At 50.4% G+C, this 27,956-nt stretch overlaps 1 protein-coding gene across 2 annotated transcripts; it reads right to left on the bottom strand.

Moving 5' to 3' along the window:
• Positions 1 to 1,023: 1,023 nt before the first annotated feature.
• Positions 1,024 to 23,861, bottom strand: CHFR (checkpoint with forkhead and ring finger domains). 2 transcript variants are annotated; one of them, XM_081037927.1, is made up of 18 exons: positions 23,735 to 23,861; positions 23,492 to 23,641; positions 19,849 to 19,948; positions 17,061 to 17,170; positions 16,136 to 16,195; positions 15,782 to 15,988; positions 13,416 to 13,583; positions 12,111 to 12,267; positions 11,209 to 11,363; positions 10,755 to 10,917; positions 9,212 to 9,354; positions 7,925 to 8,041; positions 7,415 to 7,498; positions 6,860 to 6,930; positions 5,858 to 5,945; positions 3,987 to 4,094; positions 3,467 to 3,539; positions 1,024 to 2,165 (listed from the first exon to the last, which is right to left on the bottom strand). In XM_081037927.1, exons 2-18 carry the CDS (start codon positions 23,628 to 23,630, stop codon positions 2,123 to 2,125), a joined length of 1,986 nt encoding a protein of 661 aa, XP_080894053.1. In that variant the 5' UTR covers positions 23,631 to 23,641; positions 23,735 to 23,861; the 3' UTR covers positions 1,024 to 2,122. The 2 variants fall into 2 exon arrangements, with proteins under 2 accessions (XP_080894053.1, XP_080894054.1); XM_081037928.1 differs by having other exon boundaries at positions 12,111 to 12,228.
• Positions 23,862 to 27,956: the final 4,095 nt, after the last annotated feature.

The following is a 27,956-nucleotide window of genomic DNA, read 5'->3' as shown; positions in this document are numbered from 1 at the left end:
ATAAACTTGTCTTGGGATTTTGGTAGGAATTACCATAAAACTATAGATCAATTTGGGGAGAACTGACATCTTTACTGTTTTTTTCATCCATGAACATGGTATGCCTCTCCACTTATTTAGGTCGGTACTTACCCCTGCTACACTCATTTTTGCTGATTTCTCAAGGGATAGAATGGAAAGGAGGGTATCTGAAGCAAGGGCACACACTTGCAACAGAGAAATAACAGCATGTGGCACTGGGAACCCAAGTTGGACTTGGGCCTGGGGACAGGCTGTGAGAGGCTGTGGGATGCAGCTGAACCTGCTCTAGGGCTGAGCCGAAGAAGCCAGAGACAAGCATGAAGTTCCCTCTGCACAAGCCAGCGACATGCCCCACATGCAGCCTGCACCGCAGGGGCGGGCAGGGTTCTGACCCACCTATGGGCTGGGAGGGGCCCGAGAAACGAGTACAGAGGGTCATAAAAACATTGTGGGGTGCACACCTGCCCAGCTCTGTAAAACAGTGGCTTTGGAGAACACCGCCCTGGTCCCAGGGCTCCGCCCCAGGGTTACAGCCAACAAGGTGTTTTCTTAGCCTGAACACTCATAGCAATGGAATCCAGGTCCCAAGGAGTTAGCCCGCATGGAGGGCGCAGCAGGTGGATCCGGCATAGCCCAAGGAAAGCCACATTTTCTGTTCAAACCTAGGCAAAAAAAGCTGTGACATCCCCCAAGAGATGGGTCTTTCTTCTTACTACTGGGGAGTGGGTGATGAACCACCGTCCTAATGTGCAGAGGGCAGCCTCACTCCTGCACAAGCTGAGCCTGGGGCGTAGACACAAAGCTGTGGCTCCCTTGGTTGGCAGATCCAAGAGGTCCTGTGCCTTTTCGACAGTGTTCAGACCCGGGACCCACACCAGGTCACGTGCACCCGAGGGCCAGCTGGGTGGCACGTTCCTTAGTACGTACTGACTAGTGATGTCTGCGACTGCCTGTCCCCATGGTGGGAGGGGGCACATCACAGCTGACACATGAACAAACATGCAGGGGAGAGAAACAGACACGGCGTGTTTATTAGTGCACAGGTAGGAGGCCTTTGTCTGCAGACAGGGTGCTGCTTCTCAGAGTCTGTATCAAGAGCAAGTCAACAGTTGAAAACCATATTCCTGAGAAGCAAAAAGGTTACAATTTCGCAAACAAACATAACAGGTGCTTTTCACAAAAAATAAAAACCATCTTTTCTTTTATAAAACACAAAATTTCAAGTATTATCCCAGATGGCATGGCAAACCCAACGCAGGAGGAAAGATCAAGGACTGGTGGAAGCAAAGGCCCTCACGATCTCGGCAGGAAGGGGCTGCTACAGGGGCCCGGGGTCACCAGGGGTGACGGGCACCTGGCACCCTGGCCACCCAGGGAGGAGTAAAGGATGCAGGGACAGCTGGGTAGGGCCTGCAGCTGTGCCGATGGAGGGGCAGCAGGGACCAGTGCTGTGCTCGGGGTGGTGGTGAGCCAACTCACACACCTGGGGGCACTCAATGCTGGGGTCCAGGGCTGGCAGTTCTGGATAGCTCATGATTTGTTTTAATAAACAGGAACATGTTTATTATTTCAAATACCATACTATCCCCGATTTCTGTCAATTTGTAAAGTACGAATTATATTATTTGTGCTACAGTTTGTGGTATTTAAATCTCATTAGGAGTTAAGCACCAAACCTATTAAAATACAAATACAGAAGACGTCGTGGTTTTCTGCAGCAGGGCACTCTGCACTGCTGCAGGCTGAGCGTTCGCTGCTTTTCCTCAAACAACACGTTTCTGACAAAACTTTTGTTGCAGAAAGACTTTCGCTTTAGCCACAGTGCTGGGAAAGGTACACACAGCAAACCTGCTGTCGTCGCCTCAATGGGAGGGGACGGCTGATGGCTATTCTTCGGGCCAATGGCCTTGGCTGGCCCCCAGCTCAGAGGATGGTTGTTTATGCTTCACAAGAGAAAAAATGCCAGCAGAGTGCCAGGCGCAGACACCCCAAGCGTCCCAAGGGGGACTGTAAAATGCCCTGAAAACGTTAGGATTCGGTATTTCCTGACACACTGTCATGGACCCCTGTACTCCCAGGCCACCTTGGAGCCTCCCAATGCTTAGTTCTTGAACCGCGTCTGTTCGCAGATATGATTGAATTTCCTGCAGGGAGAAAACAGTCAAATTACACAGAGAGCCTCCAAGAAGCACTGAGACAGATGAAATTTGAGAGGGCACATGGGGCGGTCTACATGGGACCCGCAGTTGGGGCTCACAGCGGCCCCCGCTTAGCACCACCACAGATGCTCACCCCCAAGGCCGCCTTTTCCCCTTTTAAAATTTACAACAGAAGTGAACATGGTAGTAATTTCCTTAGAGACGAGCCTGGAAGCTGTGCATCCTTGGTGTCCCCATGGCGCCAGGGGTCACCCTACAGTGTGATGTACATGCATGCGGGGGACAGCACTGGACCCTTCCTGTCTAGCAGGAGCATGGCCTCTGTAGAGGAAGATGGCAACGCCTTTGCTGTGCTTCCCGGGTATTTACGAAAGAAGCACAGCCAGTTACTAGTGAAATCTCGTCAAACAGAAGTGTGGATGGACAAAGCAAGGGTTTCAGTCCAGCGTCATTCATGCCTCGGAGGGATGCACATTTCCCTGAGCTCTCAGCACGTCTCCTGCACTGAGAGTGCTCTTGTTATAGCTGCCCCTTGGACAACGCGTGTGAACTGCGTGGCCCACTTGTGCTCGGGTATTTTCCACTGACTCGTGCAGTTCACACCTGTGTCATTCAAGGGTCAAGTGTACTTCCATATGAACCACAGATAGTCGAATGGGGACCAGTCACCTCATACAGCCTCACTCCACATGACTGACTGTATGACTACCTCGGCCACAGCTTAAAAGGGAGGTGAGCTGACTTCTGTGACGACCGCATGCAGTGTGGACATCCCGTGACCACACTGCATGGCCACACCGCTCCCAGCCCCTGGGAGCTCCCCGGGAGTGGGGAAGTGACCGTTACAGCGGTCAGACACCTGCTCACAGCACACCGCCCGTGGCTGGGAAGGAGTTTCTCAGTGACCACGGCCACCGATCTGGAAAGCGCTGATGTCATCACTGGGGATGAGGGCTGTGCTCTGGGGACACAGAGGTGGGAACATTTCCATGCAAATGTTTCACAAAATGAGGTGATAGGGAGCAGAACTTCTACCTGACGACACTTCCGTGTGTATCATGTGACCCCACAGAAGCAGTAACCACAGCGGTACACAGCTGTAAGCAGGTGACTGTCTAGTTCACAAATACCGCTAACAGCTAAGATGGCAGCTTGGCCAAAACTCTTAAGTCACCTAGCTCTCAGGAAGAGGAGGGTCTTCCTTTCTGCGTGACTGCCCCAGCCCCTGCCCAGACACGAGGACCTGCGCTGGCACATGCCCCCAGCCCACGGCACATGTCACTCACATTGCGTGGTGGGCCTTCACCTGGGTGCGGCAGTTGCGGCCCCAGTAGCAGTCAGGACGGGACGTCACAGCCACTAGGAGGAGAAAAACATCATACGTGTGTCAGGGACATACGTCATACTAAGCAGGTCAGTGAATCGAGACACAAAGACTGCAGTAGAGACGCACAGCATTTTGTCACACTTTTAACTAGTCCCTCAACTTTTCCTAGATGGCAGGAAAGGAAAACAAGTATTGAACTAAAAACCCAGTTTAGGAAATGAGATTACTCTAGTTGTCTCTGGGATTTTTTATGCATCTTGTTTGAGAAACCCATGGCAGGCAGGCAGGCAGGCAGGCCCAGGGCCTGAGCTCGCATCCGGTACACGGCAGAATTGATAGCATGGCCCTGAGGCAGCCAGCCATCGGCTGGGTTTCACCGGGCTGAAGCAGACATCTGCAAAGAACACGGAGCCCAGGCCCAGAGAGCTCTGTTAGGAGGGCGTGTAGAAGCCAGATCAGTGGTGAGCTGGGTTCCTCACCTGGCAACTCGGACGCAGGAATGTTCTGCCGATACTGGTAGGTCAGCTCTCGGAAGCTTCGCAGGCCGCAGCAGTAACACAGCACGGTGTTCCCCGTGACTCTGTAATCTGGAAGGGGCACAGCCTCACATGGGCATGGCCAGTCGTGTTTCCAGAACGGCAGAACAGATGTGGCTTTGCAAATTAGTGGGGAACTAACACACTGATCCATAAATAGGTAGAGACAATGGGCTGGACATTTGTAAAACAAGGACAAAACCAATCTAGATACCAACTTATTTCCTTACAGCAAAATAATTCCACTTGGTTAAAAAATTTAAATATATTTTAAAAATTGAAAAAATACTAAGAGGAATGATTATTTTTTTCTTGAACCATTTCTGAGTATGCCCTGAAAACTAAATGTGCAGAAGAAAGGATCTGTAAATCTGACTACCTACAATTGAACATCACAATGGGAACACAACGAACGTGAGATACTAATGAAACAGTGGAAACATCAGCAACATAAATGACAGCTTGCTGGGCCCTAAGTGACAAAGATGTCACACAAATCCCTACCCTCAAATCCAAATAGCCTGACATAAATATGGGCCAAAGTCCCGTCAAGCACGTGATGCATTAAACAAGATCTCCGATTCTGTTAATAATCACAGACCAGCAGAGGAAACAACGACATACCACTGTTGGCCTCTTTCATATTTGCAAGACCTGAAAGGCAAGTGTGGGGAGACCGGCTCTTGGGGACACAGGCCCTCAAACCCCCAGGCACCTCCCCAGGGACAGTTAATGCGACAAAGTCTCAACTGTGCTTGTCTCAACTGTGCGAACCACTGTCCAACAACCCTATTTATTTATCTATCCTAAGAGGACAAGTTTTCACATCTACAAAGCTGCACAGACAACAGGTACAGTGCAGTTTCAGATCTGAGAAGTGGGAAATAACCTAAATACTCTTAGTAAGGAACTGGGTAAGCAAACTATGTTAGAATACAATGTAACAATTCAGTATCAAGGTACACATCTTTCTTGGCCTAGAAAGGGTCCCAGACATACTGCCGAGTGAATAGTTATAAAACAGCACATGTGGTAGGATTTTATTTATGAAAAAATGTGCTTAGAGGGGTGGTCCTGAAAATATTGGCACTGGGTAAATTTTTCGATGGTGGCATTTCTGATGATTTTACTTTATCCCCCATCCTTCGCTGTGCCACTTATGTTTCCTTTGAGAACAACATCAATCTTATAAAAATAGTAAGCTATGAAAAAGTTGAGGGGGTTAAGACCCAGCTGGTAGATTGAGGCAACCGCACAGAGCTGTCCCAGCAGAGAACACCCGAGGTTCTCCCTGGAGTGTGTTTCCAAGACAGAAATAGCCTGCAATTCCCAGCAAACGTCTCGTCTTTCCTAATAATTTATATATCAGAAAATAAATCACTTGATTTTTCTACAGCCTCCCTCTGTGACAGAAATCACAACACAATGCACTGAGTGTCCCTGGGAGAAGGGACAAGCCTCCAGGAGTCACCAACATGCCAAATGACAGGCGGAGGTCCCTGAGGGTTTGGGAACAACCTACCCCAGGATCTCAGCGCTGACAGGTGGTGGGGTCAACACCTCTCTGGCTGTATCCTCCCTCCCCTCCCCTAAGGGAGAAAAGATCCTGGAATGTGTCCCATGGACTCAAAGCCAACTTGCACAAAAATCCCAATGTACTGGGACTTTTCTGTCTGTGTCTGTCAGTGTGGGCAGAGGCCGAAACTTGAGTGCGGGAGAGCAGACGGTGGCATTGCCCCAGGGTGGCCTGGCGGTCTGCTCCTCACAGCAGCAAAGGCCCCGGGTGTCAGGGGACACTGGGGCCCCGAGCTCACCAGACAGCAGGAACACGCCCCTCTGCAGGGCCCCGAGGCTTTCGGTCAGCATGTGCTTCCACGTTAAACCCCGGGCTGCCAGGTAATTCTGTGATGGGGAGACAAGAGCAAGAGAGCTAAATGGTTCGTGACAGGCCCTTGGCCCTAGACACGGCAGGTGTTTGGTGGGGCAGCTAAGGACTAGCGTTGCATGCCTTTGGGGTAGCTCTTCAGAGACCACGGCCTAGGACGGCTGCACAGGCACACGGACAAGGACACCCAGGCCAACATGGCCACATCCCGACCAGAGCCAAGGGTTCCTGTCCACATGCTTCTTGGGAGCCTCAACGGGCAGGCTGGCTTCAGCACGTTACTGTGGAGTCACACACTCTCTAGAGCATGCACCCATCGGGGGTGTGAGGTGCTGAGCCTTGGCTGGAGCAGCCACAGGGCAGCGACAGGCCCAGGACCACATGACAGGAAGCCAGGGTCTGGCTCTGCTCTGCCCTCAGATACAGGGAGCTCCTTGCCCCCCACTCTGCCCTGTGCCAACTACAAGGAAGTGGGCATCTGAGCAAGTGCAGAGGGTTCAGCAGTGTGTGTGTGATACCGTGTGAAAATGGGGCAAAAGCAAAATTTTTGGCATGAGACTGATGTGCAGTTAAATATACTGGAATATTCTAAGAGCCAACCAGCTTCCTGAAATGTGGGCAGGAGGCGGTCAGGAAGAAGACCTGGGAGAAGCCCCGCACCCCCTAGGCGCCGCGGTGCCCCTGCCCCGCCAGACACCCTCTGCGTGGGGGTGAGCAGGGCTGCAGCCCTGGGAAGCAATCCGTGGACTCGCAGCTGAGGGGTACAAAGGGAACACCTAGTTTCTGGAATATGGGAAACAGACACACACCAAGAGGGTGCTGCCAATCAGCGGAAGCTCGGGTCAGAGACACAGAGGCCCTGAAGTAGGTGGGAAGGTTCCGGAGGCCTCTCTAGGCCCCGGCCTGACTCGCCCGCGTGTGGGGCCAATACCTTCAGGATGTCGGACTCGTAGTTGTTGTTGCTGAGCACGCCATCCAAACACCTGTCGCCCAGGTTGAGTTCTGTCGGGATGGAGGGAAGTGGCATTACTGTTCGATGGACACCTTATGAAAGTGTTGTTCACCCGACAGTTACGATAACCAAATTTCCTCCATTATAGAATCCAGAATGGGTAAGAGGTTCCAAGACATATACACTTTAAAACTGAGAGCAAGGATAATGAGCTGCGTGCCACTCCCTCCTGATATGGCCAGCTGTCCGAGTGTCCTCAGCGCCTGGTATGGAGTCACCAGTCTGACTGCGGTAGCCAGACAGCCTTTTGCTGGTGGTGTTCCTCACACATAAATAATAAACCCTCCTGACTCTGAACTCAGTCCCTGGAGGTGTAAGCTAACACGTTCTGATGCTGAGAATGGCTCACTTAAGCAACATGGCGGGAAAAGATCGTTACTTGGCGGAGACCATCGGGGCATCCCCCTGATCGGGCACACACGCCATGCCACCCCGTCACCACCCCAAGAGACTCGGCGAAGGGGCCGGCATTACCACAGAAGGGGGCGAGGCAGCCGAGGCAGCCGGTCCGGGTGCAGCCCCAGTACAGGTGGCAGAAGGGCTGCAGGCACACGGCACCTGTGGGCACAGAGCACACACGCCAGGCAGGCCACTGGTGAGGAATCCATGCGAGTGGCCGCTAAGTGACAAGCTTGCCTTTAACAGTGTCCTCATACGTAAGTCAAGGCGTCACACTTCACCTACTAAAGTGACACACAGAATTACTATGGCCCTGATGTGGGGACAGACATGAGACGCAGCCTCAGAAGGAGCAGCACCATGTATGGAAACCCTGGGCATGGCGGGGTCAGCCTCGTCAGGTGCTGGGAAAGATGGTGACAGTGCGGCCACATGGGGACACTGACCATGCAGATGGAAAACAGCCACGTCCTTACTTTCCACCCCACACACGAGTCAAGGAGACTTCAAACCCCAAGCCTGCAAGAACACATGGGGCCCTGAGGTGGTGTGGCAGGGGCCGGTGGCACACACGCTGTTACTCACACTGCTGGGGGGCGATGCAGGGGTCCTGCTCGCGCTCGGCCCTCCGGTCAGGCATGGGCTGGAAGCAGCAGGTACATGTGACATGGCTTCCCTGCAGGCTGCACACGTAGTCCTGGGCTGCAGAACAGACAACACTCAGCCGGAGTGTCGGGACACAGGCCTGAAGAGCCAATCAGCCCACTTCTGGGGGTGGCTAGAAAAGGCACATGAGGGTAGACAGACCCACAAGAGCACCTAGGAAGAATTCAGACCAGTGTCCCAAACAGCCAGTTGACAAGCAGCCATCAAAATGAAGGAGTTTAATTAGAATGAAAAAAAAAAACCAGTTATCTTTTGGTTCAGTGGTTGTAGCAAGATTTCCAAGACCACGTCAATATTTTCTCCCACTTCCTCTAAAATAAGGGTGGGCCACTGAGCACACAGCATAAAACAATACAGGAAGCTGTGTAGTTAATCTCAGCAGCTTCCAAACAAATGCGGGACAGGCCTGGAGGGCAACACTGGACGGCCTATCCCAGGAGCTGTGTCCGTGGGGCCCAGCCCTGCATGCTCCTCACCCACATGGAGGCTCTGAGCACCCACACATGCTCCAGGCCCCGTCCCAAGGGGGACTTGCACCTGCACTCTGCAAACGACGGAGCCCCCCTGGTGAGTGGCAGGGTCAGGAGGTGGCAAAGCCGTGCACTGGCCATCCCTGTCCATGCGACCTAAAGGAAGTCATGGAGAGGCCCAGGCACAGCGTTGGTGGCTCTGGGTCATGATCCTGGGTCGGAGGCCTTGTGATAGGCTTTGGCTTACAATGGCTAAGAGGCCGGGCCCTTGTGGGCCACGAACCACGGATTCCACAGGTCCACTTTCCCTCTCTTGATGGCACCTGGGGACCTGGCCACTGCACACAGGCAGTGGGCAGATAACACTCAGGGTGGCTCTGGGAACACCAAGGCCATCGCTGGGAAGAGGCCGGTCTCACCGGAGGCGCCTATGTGGAATGGTCATTCTGGTTTGGCAAGAACTTCCGGGGACACCAACTGCCTGAAGCAGTGGGCTGTAGGGATTGGATGTTAGAATCAGGACAGAATCTCGGGTGTCCAGGACAGCGGCCCACAGGTGGACAAGGTGACTGTCTGGCCTCTTAGCCCAAGACATATTAGGAGGAACAACGAGCTACGAGAGGTGGGGGGACTGCTTGAGGCAGGTGACAGGACAGCAGACAGGAGCCAGCAGAAAGGCTAGCCACAGCCTGAGTGGTCACAGCCGAGGGACAGCATGGAAGGCGGGCCGTCTTACCTGCTGTGATGCCAGCAGGTACCGAAGGTGTGTCCCCGGAGGCCTGCGGTGCCCCCTGTGCGCTGCCGGGCCCTGAGCAGGGGAGGGGCTGTCCGGCCTGTCTTCGGTACTCGGGACACTGTCTGCACACGATGTACGGCTGGCTGCAAGCGAAGCACACACAGACCCAGAGCATGGAGGAGCGACGTGGGTGGTGGTGACAACGGCCCCACCCTGATGACGAAACAGGGCCAGGTTGCTGAGCCTGCCAGTGCCTTCTCCACTCAGGCACCTCGGTCCCACTTCACACCTCAGCTCTGGACCACATGCTGTTGCCTGGTGTGTGCAAAGGGGAATGATGGTACGGACCCGCCTGGCACCCGGTTGGTGCTCACCCGGAAACAGAGGGCTCTGCTCTCTGCTGTCCCCAGGCTCCCCCTTCCTGTATGGCCTCCACGCCCTCACCCCCTTTGCTGATCCTGGGGTCCTAAGACGTCTTTTGCCCACCCTCGCTTTGCCATGACATCCCCAGTGGTGCAGCTGCTCAGTCCCCACACTGAGCAGGACATGCTCTCTCAGGTCTGATGTTGGGTGAGCTGTGACCTATGTCCAGAGGCGCACTCAGCTCCCCTAGGGCACCCAGGACGGTCACCTGGCCACCTAGGAAATGTTCACATTGTAAAAATCAGAGCGAAATGCACTGACTGCAGGTGGACGAGGCTGTCTGCAGGGAGCTTCCACAGTGGCCAGCAGAAGCCCCGTGCACTTGAGAGGAGCTTTCAAACCCTGTAGAGGTACAGAGAACCCATGGGGAAGACCTACAGGGACTTGTCCCTCATCTCAGTCACAGCACGCTGTCCTGAGCATGCCACCAGTGGCCGGAGCCACTGACTGAGGCAAAAGCGGGTAGGACCTGACTAGAAAAATCAAAACCCGAGAGAAGACGCTCTCAGCCTCACCGGTAGGGAGTGCCACCTGTGGGGTCGTGCTGATGGGCATCCATGACACAGACGTCAGGAGTCCTGCAAAGCATCCCCTGCTCGCTCTGACCTGACTGCCCACGCCCATGTGCTCATCTCCAGCAAATAACTGGACAAACTACCAACGCAGCATTGTTTCTGAATTCAAAGCATCGGAAAAATACAAAGTCATACGGGTAGTAGAGTCCCACCTTCATAAAGTATTCATTTCTAAGCACATCACAACCTATTTTGGTAAAAAGGAAGCACGTGTGACACACGTATGAATGGCCAGAGGGTCCACAACATAATGTTTGCACTGAAGTTATTTTGGGCTTTTTTTTGCTGACCATTAATTGCTAAGTTTAGTGACAGATGCATTTGGGAGTTTGTTTTTTTTTTAAATGCCGTGGCCTTGCCCTGGGAGTCAGGAGCCAACAACATTCTACACAGATACAGCAAGGTCTCCCAGGACCGCCCCCTCTGAGCCCAGTGACCGGCCTTTCTACAATCCCCCGGCATGTGAGAAACGGCCCCTGTGCTACAGGACTGCCTGGTACCGGACAAGCAGCAGACCCGGGCAACTGATGGCGGCACAGGCTCACCTGACGTCCGAGGACTCGCTATCCACATCCGACAGCGCCAGCAGGTCCTCCGAACTGCCCTCCTCGTCAGAGAAAGACCGCCGGACCCGGGGCTGCAGCATGTCCTGCGTGATCTTGTTCCTGGCGGCCATGCCCCGCACATCTTCCTCGCTGCGGCTCTTGTCTGGAAGGAAAGCACACGGCTCTGCTGGCAGGTGGCCCAGGGGACAGGCGGCCGGCCCGGGGGACAGGGATAGGTGGCAGGCATGGGGACAGGCAGCGGCCCTGGGGGACAGGCGGCAGGCCAGGGAGACGTATGGCAGGCCCGGGGGACACAAGGCAGGCCCCAGGGGACAGGCAACAGCTCCGGGGGACAGGCAGCGGGCCCAGGGGACACAAGGAGGGCCCCGGGGGAACACGTGGCAGCCCCGGGGGATAAGCGGTAGGCCCAGGGGACAGGCGGCGGCCCACTTGCCTGGGTGCTGGAGCAGGTAGGCCTCCACCAGGTTGTTAAGGATGTGGTTCTTACAGATGCGTTCCACCGGGCAGCGGCAGGTGGGACACAGTGAGGAGCGCTCCATCCAGCCCGAGTAGCAGGCCGCGCAGAAGGTGTGCAAGCAGGGCTGCAGGCTGGGGGCCAAGCGCAGGGCTGCACAGGGCCACATGCGCCTGCGGCACAGCGGCCCGAGACCCAGGGACACCCAGGGCACCTGCACTCCGGGCCACGCTGCTTCTCCCCAGGGGAGGACGTGGCCTTGCTCAGGCTGAGGGGTCGTAACGAAACACAAGAGCAAACCACCCGCCGAAGCTCTGTCCTCAGCAGGGCAGGGAACCTGGACGTCTGTGTGGTGCCACTGTTGGCTGCACTTGCGTCCCCTGGTGGACCTGAATGACTAACTCAGTCCTTGTCAATCAAAGGAAACCAGAGGCCATGTGGCAATTCTGTGTGTGGGAGGCACAGAGAGTGCACTGTGACTTCAGGAATATGAGGAACTGAGACAGCGTGCACGAATGTCTGCACTGAGGCCGAAAGCCAGACAGGCTCTAACTCTTCCAGCAGAAAAGCAAGGAGATTCTCCCCAGGCCCCTCCTGGGACCTGCAGTCTGTTAACCACACATTTCCTCACGTCTGCAGTGAACCAGACCACTGAGGTCAGACACGACTGCCAGCCACAGCCATCACCATATCAGTTTCATGGGCTCTCTATAGCCTCAGTCACCGGGGCCAGGTTTTTGGCTTGTTAGCCATTCAAGTAAAATGGCAACAGTACTGTCAGTGGACACGACCCTAAACATGACCCGAAAGCCCGCTTCTCCATGGCAGCCCCCCACGGGACGAGCACCTGCGGAGCCCGTGGCCCCCTGCAGTGTGCACACCTCACACAGTCATGCAGCAGGTCCTGGCAGATGATGCATGTGAGTGTCTCCTCCATCTTGTCCGGCTTCACGGCCGCAGCTCGGGCATCCTCGAGGGCAGGGTGGGTGTCACACTGGTCTGTGACCAACAAACACAGGTTTGAGTTGGGCTCCCTGTCTGCAAGAGAAAGGGATGCGTTCTGACCGTCACTGCCAAGGAGAAACAGATGCTCGGTCCTTTTGCTCTCAGGAACGTTTTAACCTGCAGGCGGAAGTCCTTGTCAGTGCTGCATTTTCAAGGCCCATGATAGGTCTCGTGCACCGAGCTTTGTTTAGAAGAGTGGTTAATGACATTAAGAGGCGTTCAGGAGATACGGCTGAGAGACAAAGGCCAGCTGTCAAACACAACTTGTGTATAACACCATTTATGTTTAAGCAAACAAAACTCATGACTCGAATACACAGGGAAGCGCAGGAAAGTATAGACTCTCAGACATTACCAGGAGCTTTAAATTTGTCTTCTCATCTGCTGGTGCTGTTTCTATAGTGCTCAGGCGTGGCTAATCATAGATTTTTATTTTTAATTCAACAAAGACTTGCACACAGTTCGAGAGTCTAAGACTCCACAGCAGAACTAACAGCAGCAGCCTCTGCCCAGTCTCTCCTCACCGTCAGTCTCCCTCCTCTGAGGAAGCCACTTTCGTATCCTAGCTGTTCCTCTTGGTGTGGACCCCATGTTTTGAAATTGTGACATGTTTAGGTTGATTTCAGACACTGTCGCCTGACATGGATTTGGGTGCAGGAGGTTCTTGTCCAGATTTGCTGTATGTCACCCAACTGTGGGCTCAGTGAACCTCACATGATTATGCTGAAGTGTTCACTGCTGAGCCAAACAGTAGACTCCTAAGTTTTCCTCCCTATACAACTTCGCATTTTTGCTGGCATTAAAAATGGCTTCACTTTTATACTTGTTTATGTTTTACAGACCTATTGCTGATTATTTCCACACCGTCCTTAAGCCAATCAATTTCCCACTCGATGCATCAGATAACCCACCCTCAGGCCCCCTCCTGAAGCCTTCTCGCCATACCTGCCAATCTCAGGCTGCGCTCAGGCCTGCCACACAGCTACTGTCCTATCACGACATTCCAAATATGCTTGACCATCTCCTAACCTGGTCTTTTAAAGCATGGTTCTTTCTCTAAATACCTTGAGTGTGAGGTTCAAACTATAACCAGAGACAAGACATTCTCAAAAACTGGCTGCTTCAGGACAGAGCTGCGATGCAGGACATGACCAAGGGCACAGGGACCCCAGGGCTCTGACCTCCTCTCATTCTCTTCTGAGCCGGCTCCGAGTCCTCCCGATCCTGTAGTTCTGACAGAGGAGAAGGTGATTCCTGTGTGTCCAGGAGAGCTGAAGGGACGCTGGAGATTTCATCCCTCAACACAGGTGGACCTGACCCTTTCGGGGAGACACCAGCACCTCCGGAGGCTGTGAGGGAGACAAGCAGGAGAAATTCAGACCAAACACCTAGAAGGGGAGAGCCCCCTGATTCACACCAGGTACAGGAGCACAAGACACCATGTTTTCAGAGATACGTGCTACCAGAAGTACTCCTTCACGCAGTTCGCAGCTCCTAAATGTGTTCGCGCCCATCGCTGTGCTCGGGAAAACAGAGGGCACGTTTACTGGTCACAGCCTTTTCTGCAAGGCAGCATTGCCAACAAGCTTAAGAATCTGCTCACGGGTGCTCTGAAGTCACAAGAGTACATAAGAGTGTAATTCTTCAGCTAGCAGCGGGTCGTGGATCTGGGAAGAGTGAAGAGTGCTGCCTGTAGAATGTGACTGAGTAAGCTGGGCAAAGGGAACTCTGGAGAGGAAAGCTGCAGGGTGCTACAAAGCCTAACCGACAAATAGGAGCCATGGCACTGCCTGTGTTACAAAAGAGTGACAGCATGAGCAGGCACAAAACCAAATTCACAACAACGGAAGTAGGTTCAAACAGTATGGAAGAGGACTTGCCGTCTCAAGAAGCCATATTAAATCCCTGAGTTTCCTGCGCCTCTCTCCCCAAACCCCACGAGAACAGACACAAAAATAAGGACTGTTGTGTAGCAGCACAGCCAACTGGCCGATGAGATGGAGTCCTCTCGGAGAGATTTCTTTGCTGCTGTTGAGCAGCTGATAGAGCCACGTGAAACCAAGGTCCCTTTCACAGAGGCTCTGCTGGTTCCTGCCTCTGAATATGGTTGTGATGGCTGGAGCTCTGGTAGCCATGTTGCAGCCACAAGATGAAAAGCAAGACGACAAGGAGGCTATGTGTGATGGACAGAAAGTGTCTGGTGAAGGTGAGCTGACAAGCCAGTGCTGGACTGTGTATCTCTGTGCTTTGTTCTGGGAGCCAGGTTTTGTTTCTCAACTCCAAACACACTCACTGAGATTGAAGAGGGTCTCTATCCATACGAAACGTGCAGACTGGTCTATGATGTAAGGATGAAAAAGCAACCATTCTGGGGATAAATGAGAATCAGCCCCAAACTAGGTGAAGGAGGCTATAAAACTTTACTGAAGAACATCAGAGAGTTTAATAAATAGAGAAAAATACAATTTTTCCTGGGTATTGTAAAAATATCAATTCTCCCCAAATCATAATCTCAAAAAACATTTTTCTTCAACTAGAAAATGTAATTCTAAAGATAACATGGATGAAAATACAAAGAATAGCTAATTAAGTAAACTAAAAACACATGTATAGTGTGATCCGACTTAGGAAACACGCACATGTATTGTGTTGTGACAACACGACGTGGAAATGCCCACAGCATTCTGTGGCTGAAGAGTATGCGTTGTTTCTGGGTACGAGAGAGAAGAGTTCATGTTGTGAGGACAATATATGTGAAACTGATTTAAGTAATATGCTGCTGTAGATGAGTCTTGAAAACATGATGCTGAGTAAAATGTGCCAGACACAAAAGGCCACGTATGGTGTGATCCCACTTTTATGAAACGTCCAGAACAGGCAGATCCACGGAGACAGGTGATTTTTATGGCATGTGAATTATATCCTATAAAACCGTAAAAAGGGGCGGCCAGATGGCTTAGTCAGTTAGAGTGTGAGCTCTGAACAGGGTTTCGGGTTCGATTCCCACATGGGCCAGTGAGCTGCACTCTCCACAACTAGATTGAAGACAACGAGCTGCCACTGAGCTGCCGGTGGGGCGACCCGATGGCTCAGTTGGTTAGAGTGCGAGCTCTCAATAACAAGGTTGCCGGTTCAATTCCCACATGGGATGGAGGGCTGTGCCCCCCGCAACTAAAGATTGAAAACGGCGACTGGACTTGGAGCTGAGCTGCGCCCTCCACAACTAGATGGAAGGACAACGACTTGGAGCTGGTGGGCCCTGGAAAGACACATTGTCCCCCAGTATTCCTCAATAAAATTTATTTAAAAAAAAACCATAAAAAATTACTACTATGGGCCTACAGTCTCCGACCTTCAGCATTTCTCTTGGGGATGGAACAAGAATGTTTACTACTACAGAAATCCTACTACTGACAGCCTGAAGCCTGATGCCACCTCTGGATTCCCGAGTAGCTTATCTGTCTCTGTAACAACACAGGTCAAGACCAGTGAACGACAGCAGCGCAGCTAACCCCCTTCCACCCCCAAGTTGAGGTCCCCAGCTCACCGGCGCTGAAGGGAGGCGCTTGCTGCACAGCGGGCTCCGTGGAAGAGGTAGAGGCCGAAGGGAAGAGGTCTGACATGGACGTTGATGGCTGTGGTTCCTCAAAGCATGCCTGAGTGCTGGGTGACGATAGCAGGGTCTGGGGATCGTCACCTCGCCCTGCACCTGAGGTAGCTTTGGTCACGTGGAACACGTTTTCTTTATTAGCTTCTGTGATCACAGAAGGAGCAGAGTCGGGGCTCGGGTGGAGCTCCACGGCACCGGGCAGCACATCCCAGACCGCAAGGCTGTCCTCGGAAGGATGGGTAACCCCGATGTGCACCTGAGCCCCCGAGGTGCAGCTGTGACCCCACTCACCGGAGGAGTCTTGTGCTGTGCCTCGCTTCTCGTTTAAAGACTCGTAGAGGTACGCCACATCTGGAAGGCAATGAACCTATGAGAGCAGGGTTGGCCGACGAGCGGAGCCAGCACATCTCTTCTTTCCCCTCCAGTCACTTCACAGCTGCTCTGGTCTTGACTGTTTGGACTGATCGGTGGCTAAAATCATTCACTAGTTTAAGGGATTTTTAAACAAATGATCCAAAACACCTTAACCAATTTTAGAATAAATAAGCCCCAGGAAACACGGTCTGGAGTCAGAAGGCAGAACATGGGAAAGCAAAGCACGGTTGGGTGAAGAACCTACAACTTTTTGTCCTTTCAAACTACCGGGAGCGACATGAGACCCCTCTGCGGCCGGGGACTGGTTTTCATTGTGCCTCAGAAACCTCGAGAACATCTGCCCCCTTTTTCTGATTCGGGGTAACCTTCAAAAGACTCTCCTAACTCTCCTTGTCCTATGTCATTCTTCTTCGACAAACCCAGACAGATGCTCAGAGCTGGAAAAGCCCTACTAGAATCCAGTCTAACCTCTGCTGTCTCCTGCAAAGTCTCCAAAAGCAGACCCATCGGTGGCCTCCAGTCCCCTATTCTAGGCGTTCCTCCCCACAACTCAGATTTCTTCTACGTAACCTAACCCAGCCCCAACCCCTTCTCCTTGGCAGCCACTTTGAGATGCATGGCTCACGACCACGGTGGTGTTTCTGAAAAATGGCTGGGCCCAGACTGCAAGGTCAACACTCATTCTTCAACAGACACGACTCACACCAAGAATCCACACGAGTAGCGAAGGGAAGGTAGCTAGCACAGCAGCACCACAGGCAGCGTCTGCCTCGCGATGCTGTGCACAGGACCTCCGCCGTCCACCACATGTGTGTCCTCCCCAGTAAGTCCTGTCACTTACTGTGCTCTGGCTCACTCTTCCTGTACACCAAGTAGATGACGTCCCCGGTCTGTAAAAGGCAGGTCTGCTTCTTAACGACCTTCAGCTTGTTAATAACTGTACCATTGGTGCTGTAGAGACAGCAAAAGTGCAGTTCATCCCACTAAAAATAACCTGGAGTTAAAATTTTCTTTTTAGTGCTCGCTTCGGCAGCACATATACTAAAAATTTTCCCTTTCTACCACCACTGGGACAATAGTTCCCTATGACCATGTTTGATATCTGCACCCCCATGTTCACTGCAGCACTATTTACAATGGCCAAGATGTGGGAGACCCAAGAGCCCATCAGGAGGCGATCAGATAAAGAAGAGGTGGTTCATATACACAATGGAGTATTACTCAGCCATAAAAAGAATGAAATCTTGCCATTTGCGACAACACGGAGAGACCTAGAGAACACTATGCTAATGAGATAAGCCAGACAGGGAAAGTGTATGATTTCACTTATATGTAGAATCCAAAAAAGAAAACCAACAAAACAGAAACGGACTCACAGATACAGGAAACCAGACTAGGGAGGGGCAGGCAGGGGTGACATAGGTGAACGGGATTAAGAGGCACAAATTCCCAGTAATAAAATAAATAAGTCATGGGGGTGTCATGTACAGTGTAGGGAATGCAGGCATTAATACTGTCAAGTTTGCATGGTGACAGACGGTGACAGATTTATCGTGGGGATCCTTCGTAGTGCATACAAATATCACATCACGGTGACATACACCTGAAACTAACCGGATATGGAATGTGGATTATACATCAATAAAAAAATCACAACCCTGAGAAGAGCAAAACACTGACAGGAACAATGCAAGCACTTCTGGGACCACGCACACTGGTGCCCCTCCAGCGCTACACAGGAAAAGTCTGCCTGCTGCCCCCGCGCTGGCAGCCCAACTGGCAACCAGCCAGACCAAGGGCTTTAACCGCTGTGCCACCACGGCGTCTGCCAGTTGCCGTCCGGATGTGGGCCAGCAGCTCCGTGCTTTGGCATCTGGCTTTGGCGTCTGGCTTCTCTCCGGCTTCTGTGCTTCGCCTGGCCCCCAGGCCTGCCCCTCCCTCCATGAGCACTGACCCCTGCTACTGCGGGCCATCAGCCTGAAGACGCGTGGCCTGCAGGTAGGAGGTCCCTCCAGTCAGCCAGGGACCACGAGGCTGGTGGGAGAGGCAGGGATGGCAGGGACAGGCAGGGACCCGATCAGACGGGAGGAGGGACTGCAGACATTATTCCGAGTGGAAATCTGACAGGAAGTCAGAGCAAAAAAGGGCGCACCGCAAGTCAGACAGTACACAGTTCAGGCGAAATGGTCTCATGGGGCCCATCTGACCACTATCGTGGGCAAGCCGCCAGACAGCAAGCCACGGATGGGCTGTGGCTGCATCCAGCTAAAGCTTCACATTCGGAGCCAGAGGCACAGCCACAAGGGCCAGGGCCTCTGCTCAGAGCCACCCTCCCACTCTCCCTGATGACATGGTGTCCCCTCTGCTGCGTACACTCTCCAGGACTTTGCCCGCTCTCAGGCGGAGCGCAGGCGTCAGGGTATCCCTGCACTCACCACTCACTCCGACCGGGTCCTTCTGTCTGGGACACCACTTCCCTCCAGCCACCTTACCGAGGAATGCTGAGCCCTTGAAGCTGGAAAAGGCCGGGAATGGGTCCCCTCCAGCCTCAGGAGGAGCCAGCCTTGCTGACACCCTGATTCTAGTCCAGTCACTCCTGAGCTGAACCTTTCACCTCCTGAACTGTAAGGTCACAGAAGTTTGTAGGAATTTGTCACAAGAACCATAGGAAGCTAATGCTGTCATAGCCAGTGCAGGAAAGCCAGGACACAGGAGGGTGGGAGACAAAGGACTACACCTGTTCCTGTCCCAAGAGGAAGGAAGGCAGCACCAGTGCCTCTGGGTGAAACCGAATTCCTAGTCTTCAGGCCCTAACATAGTTAGTTACCAAGGAATCTCGTAGCGCCTGACCGTCACAAAATAACCATCCACTGGGAAAGGCTCACTCTCAACACTCTGAGGGATGGCCACCTGCCACTTGTCCCAGGTGTCAAACAGACACATTCGGACACAGCACTCCTTCCTACAAATTTATCCCAAGAAAATAATCAGATGTGAATGCCCAGGGTTTGGGCAGACAGTCACCACAGTGCCATTTATAAGAAAAGTTAAAATAATAAATTTCCATCATTAAAGAAGCTGACAAGTAAGTTATTACATAATAACCATGCAAACAATGAGATAATTTAGATGTACTGACATTTCGATTACTCGGCAGACATTAAAAGTGAGACAAGCAGATATAACAGTATACCTCAGTAGTAAAACCTCATTAATACAAAATAAATATATATGCATTTTTAATGGGTGAGTGGGACTTTGGAAAGCTTTTCACTTTTACATACTACTTTGGCTGTAGAATAAAAAGGAAAGAAAGATATTTTTGATTTGGGTGAAAGAAGTCTAACTTAGGTAGGTTTGCAAGAATTAAAAATTTATCATTGTCTATTAAGTTTTATTTGAGATATTTTTGCTCTAATTTGAAGACAGTTGAGAAGGGTCACAGATACCCACATGTCATTGAGTGTCCCATCCTGGAGACCAGAAAGTACACTTCCTGATACCTTGAGGACCCCACCAACTACTGCCTTACAGAAGACCAACCCTCGTTTCTTTTCCGCAGCCAGCGGCGTCAAGCCAGGTTCCTGCAGCTACAGGAGGAAACAGAAAAGAAGTCAGAAACAGCTTACCTGGTATCTTCCAACGACACCTGACCAGATTTTTCATCCACTGTAATTTTACAGTGATCTCCAGAGACCAATTTATTGCCGGGGAACGAAAGATCACAACCTAAAACAGAGAGGGGGACATGCTGGATATGACTGGGCACTGTGAACAATACTGCCCTCTGCTTAACCAAAGCTTGTGATCCACGTTGGACATACTTAAGGAGACAACACGTAATCAAACAAGGTACAAAGAAAGTTTTTAAAAGGACTTAAGTGTTAATCCAAAGTAAAGGGACAGGGACCTTGTTTGATTCCTGGGTAATGCTAGAAGATACCCCAACATCTGCAGTTACATGTCAACAGCTTCTTGGTGACAAATTTACAATATGCATTCATATGGAACTGGGCTAATAAATATTATAGACCTTAAAAAAAACTAAGAGGTTTGGTTATGTAGTTCTCCAGTATCTTAACTTAAGTCTTTAATTTCTCCTCTGTGTAACCTAAGGGTTCACAAATCATACAAAATTGAAGCAATAACAAAGTTAGAATATATGCCTGAGCAACTTATCATAGGCACTTACATGTTTACGAAAATTTAAAACAGAAGGGAGATGCATTTATATGTAAATATAGTCATATCTTCATTAAATGCAAGGAGAAAATTCTCAAATACTTTGTTCTCTCCTTAAATAAGAAAAATAAAAGCTTTCAGGAGGTTTTTAATATCTAATCACTAATCTGCTTATAATGGGTTCATATACTACAGCTACTAAGTTTTCTAGTAGCTTTATTTTTAATAAGCACAAGTTGGAAGCAATACACGTGTCCATGAATGGTAGTGAATTAATCAATGATGGTACATCTAAACAACGGACTACTACTCAGCAACAGAAAGAACAAACTACTGATCCATGTGACAACAAAGGCTGAATCTCAAAAACATTATGCCAGACACACAAGGCTGTGGCAGAGTACTGTGAGTCCACTTAGGTGACACTCTGGAAAAGGCAGAAAGAAACACAGGGATAGAACTCACATCTCTGGCTGCTAGGAGCTGGGGTGGCGGGGAGGGGACTGACTCCAAAGGGCCACCAGGGAACTTTCTGGGGGGATGGGAAAGTTTTACACCTTTACATCTGTTGTGGTGGTTACATTTCTCAAAGCTCATTGAGCACTTTGGGGGTGAATTTTCCCATATGTGCACTACGCCCCTGCAAACTGTGAAGTACTAGAAGTCTTATCTGCACAAACATCTCACATTATGGGAAGTGCTGTTACATTTATCCACAGCCATTTTCACCTGATATCTTCCCAGTGCACTGAGCATAACAACCAGGACAGTCTCACCGAAACCCAGAGCTCGCACCTGTCACGCTGTCATCGGGGGTTTTTAACAGGCCTCTCCACACCAGAACATCAGCATTCTAATTAGTAAATGAGATACTTTGTCTAACGTTCTTGGCTTTGCCCTGCTTGTCACTGAGCTGGTTAAATATGATTGGTGCTCATTTCTGCCACTCCCCAAGAATGGGAGCTCTTTGGGAAAGTGGGGTCTTCATCTCCCTTCCCACACATCAACTCGGCTCTCCCTTTCCCTCCAAATAATGTCTTGTATCTAGCAGGTATGTAATCATTTTACAATAAATATAATGAAGTTCTACAAGTCTCGTGGAATGTTTGCATACCCCTAAAATCCGTATGTTGAAGCCCCAACCCCCAATGTGACTGTATTTAGACATAGGGCCTGTGAGGAGGTGATAAAGGTTAATGAGATCACTAGGGTGGGGCCCTAATCTGAGAGGGCTCGTGTTCTTGTAAAATGAAGAGGCACCAGAGCCCCCTCTGTCCAGCATGTGACAACACAGGGAGAAGGCAGCAAGCCAGGAAGACAGCTCTCATCAGGAAACAAATTGACTGACACCTTAGTGTTGGACTTCCTAGACTGCAGAACTATGAGAAATAAATTTCTGTTGTTTAATTTTCCTGGTCTTTGGCATTTTGTTATGGCCGCCTGAGCAGACTAAGACAACAACTTTTAAGTTTGCTGGAAAGGTTAATACATTCACGGAAAGGACTTCTATTAAGAAGCAGATTGGGAGGCTGGTTAGCTCAGCTGGTTAGAGCGCGGTGCTCATAACACCAGGGTTGCTGTTCCAATCCCCGCATGGGCCACTGTGAGCTACACCCTCCACAACTAGATTGTAACAACTGCTTGACTTGGAGCTGATGGGTCCTGGAAAAACACACTTAGAATAAAAACACACTCCTTCTAAGCACTTCACACAGATGGCCTCATTTAATCTTCACAGTGACTCTCTGAAGTGGGTACAAAGACACAGAAAGGTAAGTTGTTAACCCAGAACAAATTATGTGGTGATGCTGGGTTGGAAACGCAGGCAGTTTTGTCTCTAGGACTTCGCTCTTCGCCAAACTTCTTATTACATCAACTAAGGGCAATCAGTTCATTTTTCAAAAGTTCCTAATGACATGTGAACACTTTCAAAGTTGTGAAAAAAAATAGTTAACTTTATACTGGGATTTAAGACTCCCAAAACACACACACACACACACAAAACAAAAAACCAAACCAAAACAAAAAAAAACCACCTGAAAATAAAAACAGGTGCAGGTGCATCATAAGGGGTAAAATTAAACCGAAAACATTCGCTTCTAAACAGAAATCTTTGTCATTCTCTTTTTAAAAACGTAGCGATCATTTATTTTCAGAAAAACATATATGTGGGGTGTGATTAATATGGGGAATGCTTAAATAAAAGTAAATTCACTACAGTAGAAAACACACAGCCATCCGCCCCCCTCAAAATCCCGCCCTGGCTTTGAACGCTCGATGCCACTGCTCCCGCCGCTGCTCCCGCCGCCACCTGAAGCGGCGCTGGGCGGCCCCTCTCCTGAGTGTCTGCAGGCGCGTCCTCGCGGCCGCCCCGTGCCCTGAGCATGCCGACTTCGGGGACGAGCCCGAGTGTCCCGGGCCAGGTCCGAGCGGGAGGTGCGTGAGGACGCGCTGCAGCGCTTTTCTCTGGCAGAGATTTCCGGACCAGGAGCGCCGTCCTGACGGTGCACGAAGGGGACACTCGGGAAGGCGGGCTCCCAGCGCTGCTTCAGGTGGCGGCGGGCACCACGGGTGAGTGTGTGGGCTGAGGGCACTCGCGGCAGCTGCACGACGGCAGCTTCCCAGGTGCTGAAACCCGCAAACACCTGCGTGGCTCCAGGAGCTGGGGTTGAGACCTGAAACGCAGCTTCCTGCGGCTATGAATTTCCCTGCGAGCACCGCTTTGGTGGCACCCTGTCCGTCCCGGCACACTGCTCTCATCCTCCTTCCTCCCAGCGCACTTTCTAACCCCCGTGTGACTCCTCCTTCGACCGCCTGGGGCTGAAGCGTGCGACCCTCCTCTTACCGATCGCTCACCGCACGTCCCTGAGGTCAGGAGGGGCTCTGCGGGAAGGAGGGGAGGAGGCGGCGCGTTCGACCAGCTGCCAGCAGCACCCGGAAGCGCGGGGCGCTCCCACAGGGAACCAGCGGGAGCTCGCGGCACAGCGCACCCACCGGAAAGCCTGGCCAGCGAGCGCGCCCCGCCCAGCGGCCTCCCGCGGCGCCCAGCGCCCGTCCGCGGCCCCGCCGCTCCCCGGCCCCGCCGCGCACCTCTCCTCCGCCCGATGGTCCACTCCGGTTTCCTCAGCAGGACGTGCGGCTCGCCCTCCTCGGCGCCCAGGCGGAGGAGCCTCCCCCACGGCTGCGGCTGCGGCTGCGGCGGCTGCTCGCCTTCCCCGGGAGGCTCCATCGGAGTCACATCTGACGAGACCCGGAAACGTCGGGTGAGACGGTCGGCAAAGGACAGGCTGCGACCCGGAGCCCCTCTCCGCGGCCGCGCACCGCCCGACTTACCCCACGCCCCGCGCCGAACCCGGAACCGGCCGCAAAACCGCCGCTGTCAACAGACATCGCGGATCCCTCAGCTGATCCGCTGGGCAGGGCCAGCGGCGTTCGCGCCCTGCGATTGGCTGGCGGTGGCGCCCATCGAGCACCGCGACGAGAGCGGTCCTGGGAGCGGCACTAGAGAGTGGGCGTGTGGAAGCTAGAGGAGCGTGCGCAGATGGGAGGCTGCGGGCCGCAACGCCATCTTTGATGCTGGCCTGGACGACTGCGTCGTGGGGCATTTAGGGAAGTAGCTGCGCTCGGCGCCATGTCACGTCGGGGCAAAAGGGACGGAGTACTTTGGAGACTGGGCCCCGAGAGCAATTCTCAAAGCCGCGTTGGAACTGCGCAGACGCAGGGGAGGTTCAGCAATTCCAACAGATTCCAAGGAGAAATGAAGAGTCATGTTAAAACTTGAGATACATTTCTACCCCATTGCTGTAACTCCTCACAGAGCTACAATGATCGTGAGTAATTTCAGGTCAATACTGTCCACTTTTATGGTTTAATGGGGAAATTTTTTTTCGTTTTTTGTTTCACAAGGGGAGACATTCATTTTGCTTTATCTCACAAGGAAACTTATAGATTACTAAGTATTTAACGATAACCCCTCCAGTTTGTATCCTAGGTATACAGTGATTTCCTCTTTGCAAGAGTAATTCTTGAAAAATGCTTTTGGCTGCTGGATAATCTGAGATCATTGTTGATTTTCTTGGGTGTAGTTACAGTATCGTGGTTATGCAAGAAAATCTTTTTTTTTAATTAAAGTTTATTGGGGGGGTCAATTGTTAGTAAAGTTACATAGATTTCAGGTGTACAGTTCTCTATTACATCATCTATAGAAAATGTCTTTTTTAAGAGACAGTACTAAACGTATTTAGGGATGAAATGTCATGATTGTTACATTTCTTCCAAATGCTTTAGCAAAAGAATAATATGAGAAGATGAGGTAAAATAGAAGCTACTGTTAACATCTGTATTCAGGGGGTATCTGTGCATTGGTTCCAGTTATGCTGCATACTGGATGTTTGTGATTTCTACCATAAGGAGGTAAAAATGTTGCCTGTGGTGAATTGCCCTGAGTAGAAAATGTAACTAATGGTAGTTTTAGGGGAAAACTCTTTTTTCATTTATGAGCCCACAGATACATCCATTTAAGTTAACACAAAACCAACTTTAAATAAAATGTAAGGTTGTTTCGGTCCCCTATGTTAGTTACCACAACCAAGCAATTTGTACTTAATAATCTTGAACATGGCTGTTTACAAGTCTCTTTTTGAAGCTGTTTTATATTATACTTTTTAAAAAATTGAGGTATGATTGGCATATAACATTTTATTAGTTTCATATATAAAATGTAATGATTCAAATTTGTGTATATATTGTGAAATGATCGCAATAACTCGTTAAACCCGTCACTATCTATAGTTAAAAATTTTTCTCTTGGAATTTTTAACATCTCCCTACCCGTCAGTTATGCAATACAGTATTATTACCTATAGTCACTATGCTGTACATTATATCCCTATTACTGATTGATCTGATAACTGGAAATTTGTATCTTTTGACCACCTTCATCCATTTCAACCATCCCCCAACCCCTGCCTCTGGCAACCACCAATCTGTTCTCTGTATCTATGAGCTCCAGTTTTGTTTTCTTTTGTTTTAGATTTCACATACTGTGTTTCCCCGAAAATAAGACCTAGCCAGACAATCAGCTCTAATGCGTCTTTTGGAGCAAAACTTAATGTAAGTCTCGGTCTTACAAGACTGGGTATAATATATAATATGATATAATGTATAATAAAATACCGGGTCTTATATTATTTTTTGCTCCAAAGGACACATTAGACCTGATTGTCCAGCGAGGTCTTACTTTCGGGGACACATGGTATAAGTGAGATCATACAGTATCTGTCTTTCTCTGTCTAACTTCCCTTAGCATAATGCCCTCAAAGTCCATCCATGTTGTTATAAATGGAGAGATTTCATTCTTTTTCATGGCTTATAATATTCCTGTGTTTGTGTGTGTGTATATCACCTTTATATATTTTACTCTGAAGACTCTGCTCACAAATCATTCCAGTGATAACTCAGTATATGTAACTGAATCTTCAATTTAGGAACCCCCAAAAGAGCACACTGCAGAAGTCAATAAAAACAAGGTCAGAGATGGACTAGTTCACCAGGGAAAGTAGTTCAGTCACCAGACATACACTGTGAGAAGAAATCAAAGGAACTGGCCATTAAACAAAGGCAGAGATAATCAGTGAGTGGCACCCTTTATGTGACACTCAGTTCTTTGAAATGTAGGAAATCCAAATTTGGTCCTTGTCAGAGGTGAGAAAGTGCCTGTTGACTAGGGTGACCATATGTCCCATTGTGCTGTAGGTGGTCTCAGTTTATACCTGTTTTCTCAACATAGCAGTAGTAGTAGTTCTCTCCATGTTCAAAAGTGGATGGTAAATTGTGTGGTTACCAAGCATAAATAAATCATAGTGGGCTTTTAAAGGAACTTCCATTACGTATGAATTCTCACAGCCTACTGAACATGTGTCAAACTAGCCGCTCTGACTTCAGCAGGTGATGTTTACGAAGCATCTGCTGCTGCCACCACACAGGTTTCATTCTCCCACCTTCTCCTTTAGATTATGGCAGTGGCTTTCCTGGGACTGGCTATTCTCACTTTATTTTCTCCACAAGGTCCTAACAAGTAGCATCCAGGTTTGAGCTTGTAACTTCTCTGTGAAATTGCTCAGCACTGAATGGCACCTGCATGCATTTGCTTCCACCAGTGTTTCCAGGCTCATTTCTTAGCATTAATGCCATTAATGCCATGGGCATCCGTGCACATCTGCTGACGGGGGCAGAGCAAGATGCAAAGTCGCTCTGAAGGGAGCATGGAGGCTGTCGCATATCTTCCTGCACCGGGCAGTTTCTTCTTGCCCTTAGAGACACAGCTCAAACACCTAGACACTTGGTAAGAATTTGAAGTCTGTCTTCCTCCAGCTCTCCACATGTGCCCTTAACCTTCATACCACAGTACAGGGACACTGCTCACCAGCCTCTGTCCCAGATTACAACACAAAACCACAATGGCAGTGTCATACTTGAACAAAAGAAAGGGATTTGGAGTAATAGTGTAGAATTAGAATTGAGTCCTGGCTCTCACGAAGGGTTGAGTAACAGGTACACTGCTTAAATACCTTTAGTGACATGGTGGTCATGGCGATGCCTAATCAACAGGCTATTTCTGTGAGATAAAGGAAACGTTTGTGCGGAACTCACTGTCCATCTGTTCATCACAACCCATCAGTTTTGGTTAGCTTTCCTGTATTTCAGAAAAATCACGTACTGTGAGCCCTGCGTCCCCAAAGGCAGAGCCCGGAGTCAAGTCCTCTGTCTCCTTGCAGTAGCAGTCATGTGACCGGGGCGCCACCATCAGAACCGTCCTGATTCCTGCTCCGAAGGGAGCTTGGAGATGACCAAACGGCCTGTGCATCCATTTCCTGATGCAGGGCACCACAGGAGTGGCAGTAATATCCTGTCAGACTTGTCACTCTGTGGTATCTGGCAATTTATGGTGGCAGTAAATTTTTGTGCAACTCGGAGGGAGACCCAGTGATTTTTAAAAAATCTTATTTTCCACACTACCAGTTCTACAGTGTAGCTTTGGGCATTGCTCTTGGAAGTTGAATAAGCTTCAACCCTTATTATCTAATCCATTTCTTAACCTCAAGGAAAACAATCAAACAGAGCATGAGGGAAGGAAAGCATTCCAAAGTAGACTGACGGTCTTATGATTGACAGTAAAATTGGTGAATGAATTAAAAATTAGCGACTAAATGGTCAATCAATGAAAGGTGACATCGTATGTTCATGTCATTTCACTGGATGATGGGGACAGTTCAGGGACAGTTGGAGGGGATTTTTGTGTGTATGCAGATTAGAAATTTCCTCATGGGGCAAATGGTGCCACCAGGGCAGCAGTTAGGCTCCCCCTCCTGAGTCCTGAATCAGGACCACAGTTCTGGCAGCTGAGTGCGGGGTCTGAAAAGAAAACATGAAGTTTTGCCAATAAATGTGGCCATTATTACCAGTAAGTAAGGTACTGGCGTGGAAAGGTGAGAAAATAGTTTATATATGTTTTTAAAAATTGTTAATTTAGAGGTACATACAAAAATCTCCCCAG

The sequence above is a fragment of the Rhinolophus hipposideros genome, assembly GCF_964194185.1.
Source record: "Rhinolophus hipposideros genome assembly, chromosome: 24".
Taxonomy (NCBI): Eukaryota; Metazoa; Chordata; class Mammalia; order Chiroptera; family Rhinolophidae; genus Rhinolophus; species Rhinolophus hipposideros.
This window is presented reverse-complemented; position numbering and strand designations above follow the sequence as displayed.